Below are 9,793 nucleotides of genomic sequence, written 5' to 3' on the forward strand. Positions count from 1 at the left end.
AAGGTGAGATTAAATCAGTGACATTTACATACGCTGGCAGGTTCTTGTTCTCTTCTCATGTCTCCAGTTGATCCAGACTCCTCATAAGATGGTTTTCATCTTGAACAGTGTAGTGCTGAGAGAAGCGAGCCTTCCTTCTGGCCTTCAGCTCTGCCTGCCTCTATACTTCTGTTTCCATTCTGCAAGGACTAATTGTATAGGTTATTAAATGATTGGTTACTACTTCAGGTCTGTGTTACTGTCAGATTAAAATTGTTTTGGGATTTCAGGAAATATTTACCTTATCAAGTAGTCCTCGCTTCTTGTAAGGTGGCAAGCAGACTATTTAGTTCTCCACATCTATCATGAGAGTGCTCACTCACTCTGCACGCTCTGCTTGGTGCGTCTCAACAGACACTTAGAAGTTGAGCCTAATGATCCTCTCAGCATCTGCAGGCGCTGGGCAAGCTTTTTGCCTGTAATGACTAAAAATAATTAATTTGTTAATTTCTATTGTTAACGTTTGAACAAATTAAATTTAAGGAAATTGAATTAACCATGAACGGTAGGTTACTACTTAGCTCCTCCGTTTCTAGTGCGTCTGATAGCATGCAGTCCTCATATTGGTTCTCCACTGATCACCTACTGGTTGGTCCTTGGCTAATCTGCGTGCGCAGCTGGCCTCCTGCTTCTCTTCAAACTGGCTCTTCTGAGCGATGCAGGTATGCGGGCTGATAAACTCAGCCGTGGGCCAGGGCATTCTTGGCAACTGTTGAACTGACAAAGAGATTTTAAGCTTACTAATGAAGCGAAAAATATTGGTTTTAAGAATATTCATCAACTTGCAACATGTTGATTTAGGTTAGTTGGATCATATTCCTTTACATATGTTTGCTTTATAGACAAGTAACATGCTTATTGTCTTTTCATTATCTTGAATGGTATTCTAGAAAGATTCAAGTTTCAATAATAGCAGTATGTTTATCGGAATATCTTATTACTGTGGGCCTAAGATGATGAGTTTTGACTTTTTAATAGTGTTAATATAAATTGTATGTATTTTTTAATGCTACATGCGAAAAAGGAGGTCCATTCAGCTGCTTCTAGACAATATATGGAAATTGTACGTTGACTTCCTCCTCAATGTGTGTCTTGAAGCTCCTCAATCTGCGAGTGAAGGCTGTCTTGCCCTGGTGCTGGGAACGAGAGCTTTCTTCACGCTGGGCGAGAAAACTACCTTGAAGAATTGTATAAATGAATTTATGAAAAACTGATTACCCACACAGCAATGTTTTTATTAATAGGTGACTCATCATTCTCTGTCTGCAGTCTTGCCTTATGTGCTCTTAATGTATTCAACTGGCGAACATTCTATATTTTGGCTTATTGGAGCTCATCAGCTGGTCTCAAGAGTTCTGGCGACGATATTTTTATTCCAAAGTTGACTCTCTAGACAACAAACAACAGGAATAGGCGTCCGTTGTGTTATATCTCGCAGGAACTTGAGGTAACATAGATGGTATGTGGATATATTACAGTTATTGGATGCTATTAAAATAGGCTTAAACCCTTCTACTCAACAGGCGGAACGCTACCTATAGATTTGAGGCAAGCCGCTTATAGTTGACGGGAGAGAAGGTGCAGTCATATCTGCATCTTGTATCTGCGCTCTGATCACTTCTCAGCTTCTGGCTTGACACTCGACTGGAGGGTTTGATCTGCTCTCCAGCTCTGCAAACTATAGCCTGCTTCTTGCGTAGAGCTGATGCGGTTAGATTCATCTGCAGAGTATGACTCTTTCAGGTTCGACGCTAGATTCTGGAATCAGCCTTCACGCTTCTGTTCTCTAATCTGGGGGCTGTGCCACAGCTTCTCAGCTTCTGATCCTCAGTCTCTTGAGAGGTCGCTCTGCCTTCTCAAGCTTTAGCCGAGCAGCCTCTCAGCTTCATATCTGCTTCCTTCCAGCTCCTCATGCGAGTATCATTATGATAGTAGCAATATTAAGAAACTCATTACCCAGAATGCTATTTGTTTTATATGATATTTACTGGTTTGATATGTACAGACTCACTATGTATAACTGGAAAGTCTTCTTTGAATCTCTCTGTAGCTGCGGCTCCAAATGATGTTCATCTATTCTGCTGTAGGAGCTGACTCGAGGCTCTTCAAACTCCTTTTTGTAATATGGAAATAATAGAGCGACTTCATCTCTTTAGTGTTATTGTCTGGATGTTTGATTGAATCGTGCAGTGCTTGTTGTTGGAAGTAAGGATAAGGTTCAGTAGTCTAATAAGATTATAGCCTGATAGTGTGTGCTTGTGAGGCTTTCAATTTGGGCACAACTTATGCTTTGAGTAATGCTACATGCTGCTCATTTCAATGAATTACTAAAGTGATGTTGCTGCAGGTATAATTGTGTAGCATGTTCAGGTTTTTTAGTTTACTTTTTGATATTGTATTATTTACTATTTAAGACACAACACTTAATTAGCAAAGTATAGTTGCGGCAGATGTGAATATAGTGGGTTGGCAGGCATTTTGTCTAAATCACATAAAAATCTCTCCAGTCAATTTAGACGTTTGAGTTTCGGAATTAAATTGCTCAATTGACTGCGGATCAGCATTTATGTTGTTTTCTTTAGCTGTGCAATTTGTCTGGATTTCAAAAAAAGGAAATGGTTTTTCAAAAAGGAATTATAATTCTTTGTTTTCTCATCAGATTGTGCTTGTCATTCCCTCCAGATCTGATGGGATTCTGGGCGTTTAGATCCCTCAAAGCTTCCTCTTGGCTCTGCTAGTCCATGCGAGCTTCTTACTTTTTGCTCCAGGAGAATCCTCAAGCAGAATAAACTTGTTAATTATAAAAACTGGGAAAAAACAATAAGAAGAGTCAGAGAATGAGGGTGAAAGCAATTGTTGAGCTTACATCGTCCATTGCTGTTGCCAGCTTGTTTGGCTTGGTCAAAGGTTGAATTTGTCTTTATCCATTGGATTTCTGGAGATATCAGTGTTTTGCTGGTGGGCCTTCTGGAGTGCTTTCCTTTCATTGGTAACTTGGCAATCACGTCATTTGAGGAATGCTAATTCCTCTGTGAGTTTTTCACACCTGAAAATTGTTGAAAGGCAGCATTTGAATGTCATCCATATATATTAAAAATGAATGTCATGTATTTAAGTTTCGACTTATGAACTGAACTTGTCTGTTTCACGTGGCATTTTCTCTTTCTCACATTTAAGCCGCAAGGTGATCTCGCAGTCATCATGTCTCTTCAGCTCAGAGATTCATCTCCAGCTTCCTTCTTCTTGGCAGTCAGCTCAGCATTGATTTCCTCTTCACCGTCCAGTCTTCAGTTGTTTTTCTTTGATGTGTTGGCCTGAGCTGGATTTTGCTCTACTGCATGCCTTCAGACTTTCTAGATCTGATTAGGTTCTCACTGTCCTATAGTGTTATTTAACATATAGAAACTAGGATAATTATGTTGTTATTTTATGCTTGAAGGTCTTTTTATTATGTTGGTGTTTGCTAATTATTCATTTAGTTAATGTGAACATTTTTCAAGTTGTAAATATAGATAAAAGCCAACAGATAAAAGCGATGTAACATGTAATATGTGGTCTAGGTATAATCCACGGGTGTGATTTCATGGATTATGATTATTGATTAAATTAAATAAATAATGCATTTGATTACACTAAATTATTAGTGATCCAAGAAACTACTATGTGTGTTATATTAATATGTGTATTCACGAAGCCAACTTGGCAGTGCAGTGTCATTCTTCTCTCCTGTCAGCGAGGTGAAACATCTTCTCTCCAATTCCTTTTTCTTGGCAGGCAGTAAGCCGAGGTCTGTTGATCTTCTCATAATTCTCCTTCATCTTTGGAGCTCTTCTCAGTCTCAGCCCTTTCAAAAGAGGCCTTTGATCTTGAAGTCAGGTTTCATTCAGTGGGCCAATTTTTTTCACATTCATGAAATTGAACGGATATTTGTACTGGTGCTGAGATGGATTCCCTGGAAAAAATATCACGATATTGTGCAATTACTTCTGTCATTGGATTTCTATTGCAAATGCTAGAGCCTTACCTATTTAAGAAAAATATTTGTTATTATCGGACAGTACGTCAGGTATTATTTGAAAATCCTATCTCTCCATCATCTTAACAACTCCTTCTCATGAGGTATCCTTCTGCAGAAGCCTGCTAGTCATGTTACAAATGTTTAGTCAGTTTTGTCATCTCTCATCTCTCCAGGGCACCCAGCAGACAGCTTTTGAAGAACAGCTATGGTGTCAGAATAAGTGTATTCAGTCATAATAATTTATTTATTGGATTCAAAAAGGGGGAAATGATCATAAGTAAAAAGTCTTGTGAACATTTCTCGAAGAATACCATGTGTGTGCAACTTGTACTGAGTTGGTGCCAGCATCACATGGGCCAGAGCTTTTCTTACGCTTTCTGTTGTCAATGACTGTCCCTCAGGACTGCATCACTGGCAGTGAATATTTTGTATCTACAATGACAAATGATATTGCTTACTTGTATTTTTCTTTTCATATCTTACTTGTGTTTACCACTCACAAGCGTCATCTGAAATCAGCGCTGACTTTCATATAATGAAAAGTGTAGCCCTTGCTTGAAGTCACATATGAGGATTAGTTGGGGAAGCTTTCTGCAGATTCTGATGCTTCGCAACACCGTTACACCTAGTTTGGTGATGACAATGAGTTCTCCAAAGAACTGAGAGTAAAGTAATAATTTAAAATATTTCTTTAGTAACAACAGTGTAACATAAAATGAAAGAGGTCCTTGGCTTTCTACCTGGGGTCTTGGTTTCATTGGGAATCAGGCAACTGCACAAAGTTAGGATGAGTAGCTCTTGCTACAGTGGTCATCAGCTTGCCAAGTTCTCCTGTGATCCAATTATAAGATAATGGTCAAACATGATATTAATGATGAGGTTTTTTAACGTTATAATGTTTTGTGAAACAATACCTACTGAAAGGAGCTAGATACAGTCTGGAAGGAGCACTCTCTTAGACTTGCTTGCTGGCTGCTCACAGGCGTCTGCATTGGTAAAAACATTCAATTATTTATTTCATGAAAACTGATTAATAGACTGACGAGTTCTTATGCTCGTCATAATTGTTTAACGTTTTAAATCAATTTTTTAAATTTATGACTGCAACGTGCTGGCACTTTGTGCAGTAATATTTTTTTATAACTGGAAATATGATTAAAATTAAAGCTTACACAAGATCTACTTCATCTTCATCCTTATATTAATACCATTAATAAGATACATAAAGATAGAGCTTTGAAATTTCGAAGTTGAAAGGTATTGGGCATCATTTCTACATTCAGTTTGATTGCAGTATCATACCAGTAGTTTCGGAGATGATTATGCAGAATTATATCAGAATATTAGCGCTTATGATCGTCTCTGCTCACTCTTATTTCTTACGGTCAGCGCCACCATGAGCTGCATAAAGGAAGGCCAGGAGTTTTGTTGAAGACTTCTGGTTGATGAATATGTGAACAACTGAGTCGTAGGGGTTCTTGTTTTGTCCAGCCAGCCATGATATTGTATCGCACTGTACGCAGATAGTCGTCATTCATAGGGAGAAGTGACCTCAAGCTTGCCCTTATGCAGGTTTTGGTCTCAAAGGCTTGGTCTTGCCAGACTGCTTGATCATTCTAGCTTGTTCTTGAAAGTGTGTCGAGCCTTGGGAAACTGCACTCCTTTCAAGGATGGAAAGATGCCATTGGATGAGAAGAATTCCATTTCATATTGAAATTAATACTCGTGGTAAGGCTACCATTTGCCATGATAAAAATATAATGTTATACCAATGGCACTTACCTTCTAATATGAGCTCAATCAGGCAGAAGTATCCATAGTATGAATACACTCTTAATGACTTCTTTCTGTTCCTCTTGCCCAAGACAACATGTGGTGTTGAAAAACTGTTGCAGTTTATCATCGGTGAAGTTGATGCAGAGTTGCCAAGTGTTTGAACTGTAATTAAGATTGATTGTTTTTAATTTATGGCAAGATTGTGGCAGAACTTCAATTGTCTGATATTTTTCAACTGCTCACATCAAATGATCTCAATCAGCGATATCAACACCAATTGATACTGTTTGGCTGTTTGTGTCCAGCATCGTCATTGATAGGATGACCATTCTCACAAAACATTTTCATATAGATAGACTTCGCACGAGCGTAACTGGAATGGTTGCCCTAAAAACATGGCAACATTTTGAAAACCTGCTTGGATTTCTAACTAGTCTTTGAATATTTGTAGATGTTACATTTATCTTTTTTGTTACCTGTGGAACGGTCTGACCTTTGGTCACCATCTCATTTCCGACCTTGACTCTTGGGTAGCACAGGGCTTTCAGCATATCAGCTGAGTTCAGGCCCAAGAGGTAAGCGATTTTATCAGCCTCTAATGGAAAGGTGGACAAGAGTGCTAAGTACACATGGACTTGAATAGTATTTTCAGATCAGAAAACTTACATGAGTGTGGTATTATTTCGATTATTACCCTCATTGCCATCAGGTTCAGCCTGCTCCTCACGCTGCTTCTGCTTGAATTTCATGTTGCCATGATGCATCACAGCACCAGTGAGCTTGTAGATACCCAATTTCTCCTCAGCAGTGAAACCCAAGATGTCAATGGCAGTCTGCAGTGGAAATGAAGTAAAGTTATCAGTAATTGCAACATTTCCCTCATTATACTCTTTATTTAACTAATTTGTCGACTTACATCTGTTGCAATGAACTCCTCCACATCATCAATGCTTTTGACCGTGATTTCACCCTGACTGATCATATGATAGTCATAGGGGTTGGTGCTGATCAGAAGAGCCTCTAGAAGGGCGAACACAAAATTCATGAGATTTTCTTTTGATACTGTTTGTAGTTTTGTCAGAATTTTAAGTCCAAGACATCTTTTAACATACCCAGAAGCTCAGGCTTGTGGCCTGTCATCAGCTGATAGAAGATATGGTAGCTCCTCTCAGCAGACAACTGGAAGGTGACACGAGACTTCTCCAGCAGATCTAAGAGTAGCAAATTCAATTGGATAATATGTGATTACTTCTTATAATATAGTGGTTTTAGTTCATCAAAGACCACATGTTAGTTCACAGGAATCTTGACTTACACCTTCGTTGGAACTTACATGTTTCAATATCAGCTGAAGACAGCTTTCCAGCAGAACCAAAGTGGATTCTGATAAATTTACCCTAGAGAGACAGATTTTTGATAACATTAATTTTGTATAGTTTAGCAAGAAAAGAAAAATATATTTCCTGTATTACTTACAAAACGAGAGGAGTTGTCATTCCTCACAGTCTTGGCATTACCATAGGCCTCCAGCAGAGGGTTGGCTGCAACAATTTGGTCCTCAAGGGAGCCCTGCAGGAGAAGATTAGAGTTACATGAGCTGTACATCCAAAATAACTTTTCTCTGTCAAAACCGTTAATGTTAAACAACCAATTTTACCTGCATCTTGCCAGGGGTTGCCTCAGCCTTCTTCGCTCCAAGAGCTGCAATTGTTGCAAAATACTGGATGACACGCTTGGTGTTGACAGTCTTTCCTGCACCGGATTCTCCACTGAGGTAGAAGGGGCACATTATCAAGATTGTGTTTCTTTATCATAAGATTTATAAAGATTTAACACAACATTTTGTGCTATACTCACGTAATCAGGATAGACTGGTTCTCACGATCTGAAATACAAACATGCATACTTCACATGAGTTCCTTTTTCCTTGTTTTCCTTCAGAAAGGTTTTGCTTAAGTTGAATTCCATTTCTCTATACATACACACTTAAAAATTTTTAACTTTGCGCTTACCAGTGAGCATGGACTGATAGGCATTGTCAGAGATGGAGAAGATGTGGGGTGGTGCCTCAATCCTCTTCTTGCCTCTGTATGCACCCACAACGACAGCATCATATACCGGAAGCCACTTGTAGGGATTCACAACAACACAGAACAACCCAGAGTAGGTCTGTAAAAGTAGAGAGTATAAATAGTGTTAGGTAAACATATACATAAAGTGTAGTGTAAGTAAGTAGGTACGTAATTAAAGTTTATTTATTGGCTAGCACTATTCACAGATACAAAATGCTTTAATGAATCAAAATGTACAAAAGTTCCAAACACAGACAGGGAAACAGGCCATAAAAACCAATGGAATAAAATGGAGCAGCTGCTCAGACAAGCTAACCAAAAGCCTGTCTGAACAAAAATGTTTTTAGCTGCTTTAAAAAGATGTCCCATGAGTTTAGTGATCGCAAAGAAAAAGGGAGAGCATTGCATAAACTGTGTGAAACAACTTGAAATATGTATTATAGTGGAAACTCACATAGATCATCCATGATGCATAACGATCTTTGAGGTTATACAACACGCAAGGCTCATTGAGGTGGGTCATCATGGCCATGTCCTCAATTTTGTCAAACTTTGGAGGGTTCCTTTGATGGATGTCATCCTCTTTTACAGTGACAGTCTGAAAAGGGAATACAGCAAAACATAATGAAACTGATGTCACTGTAGTTCACAGTGTCAGTTTGAATTTAAAACACACAATGAATTAATCCTTCAGTAAATGCTTTGCTAAGCTTCCANGGAGGGTTCCTTTGATGGATGTCATCCTCTTTTACAGTGAGAGTCTGAAAAGGGAATACAGCAGAACATTTTTACTGAAAAATATTTTTTTAATCAACAAGTTGATGGAACGGATGGCATTTAAGTTCACAGTGACAGTTCGAATTTAAAATACACAATTATAAATGAATCCTTCAGTAAATGCTTTACTCAAATACCTTTTCAATTAAATGTTCATTATTGAAACAGATTGCAATGTTTTTATTAAAAAAGTAAAATTTTCAATTCCATTTGCATAATTAGTGCATAATTGTATAATTAATCACCTACCTTTCCTGTATCTGTCTCAACTGTGGCTTTGCCACCCTCTTTCTTCACAAGTTTACCCTTGAGGTACATCTCATCAGCATCAGCCACAAAGTAGGCTGTTTTGGCATCAAAAGGTGTGGTTTGTGCCTCAATCCTCTCTCTCTCTGTTTTCCGGAGGTAGATGGCCGCCGGGCCATATTGCTCCATTTCCGCATCTGTGCTCATGGTGGCACTTTAGTCGAGACTGAAAAAATGAGAGTCCACAATAGTTAACATATCAACATGGAATTTCTTTGGTGCATTTTCCATCTGATATTGGCAATTTCATGTGTTTTTTATGGTGACATCTCCTACCTCAGCTCGTTTCAAAAAAGACTGAGTGGTGTAGTCTCTGGAGGAGTCTCAAGATGCTATGAAAAGATAATCAAACATGAGCACTTAAAGTTTAGTTGGATTTTCATTTAAATTTAGTTGTGGAAATTCAGTCCATTTAAGAACATCAGAGGGTGAAAAAGTTTTCAAACCTAATAAACGCTCTGTCCATTCAGTTTAAAGTTCAATACTCTCCCATCCCTTCAATTGCCCTTCACAACCAGAGACATACTGTTGTATTAGTCTTGATCACAAGACGTGAACTGGGTGTCAAAACAAAACTAATTAATTGTGTTATTTTTTCTTCTTGGAAGAAGTTATTTTCTTGAATTTTTAGGAGTATATTAAGAAAATTGCTTTAAAATCATTTTTTCCCATCCAAGACTGCTTTGATATGCCATAAAATATAACCATCATCTGAAACCTATACTTGAAAGATAACTCAATATGCATAAGTAATTAGCAACACAATTACTTTACCAGCTAATCAAAAGCATTGCAAACTGAGGTT

General features: G+C 38.3%; 1 protein-coding gene and 1 pseudogene across 1 annotated transcript; both read right to left on the bottom strand.

Moving 5' to 3' along the window:
- Positions 1-9,282, bottom strand: part of LOC111227310 — a 38,316-nt pseudogene extending 29,034 nt beyond the window's left edge.
- Positions 7,687-9,135, bottom strand: LOC111227291 (myosin heavy chain, fast skeletal muscle-like). The gene is made up of 4 exons (XM_022752719.1): positions 8,932-9,135; positions 8,360-8,503; positions 7,846-8,002; positions 7,687-7,718 (listed from the first exon to the last, which is right to left on the bottom strand). Exons 1-4 carry the CDS (start codon positions 9,133-9,135, stop codon positions 7,687-7,689), a joined length of 537 nt encoding a protein of 178 aa, XP_022608440.1.
- Positions 9,283-9,793: the final 511 nt, after the last annotated feature.

The sequence above is a fragment of the Seriola dumerili genome, unplaced genomic scaffold (genome assembly GCF_002260705.1).
Source record: "Seriola dumerili isolate Sdu_G_001 unplaced genomic scaffold, Sdu_1.0 BDQW01000169.1, whole genome shotgun sequence".
NCBI lineage: Eukaryota > Metazoa > Chordata > Actinopteri > Carangiformes > Carangidae > Seriola > Seriola dumerili.

What these genes read in the sequence shown, in the direction of transcription:
- LOC111227291 (XM_022752719.1), bottom strand. Translation starts at nt 9,135, where the DNA reads ATGAGCACAGATGCGGAAATGGAGCAATATGGCCCGGCGGCCATCTAC. An exon ending in ATGCATCATGGATGATCTAT is followed by an intron (nt 8,003 to 8,359) that starts GTGAGTTTCCAC and finishes CTACTTTTACAG; the next exon opens with ACCTACTCTGGGTTGTTCTG. An exon ending in CTATCAGTCCATGCTCACTG is followed by an intron (nt 7,719 to 7,845) that starts GTAAGCGCAAAG and finishes TTTGTATTTCAG; the next exon opens with ATCGTGAGAACCAGTCTATC.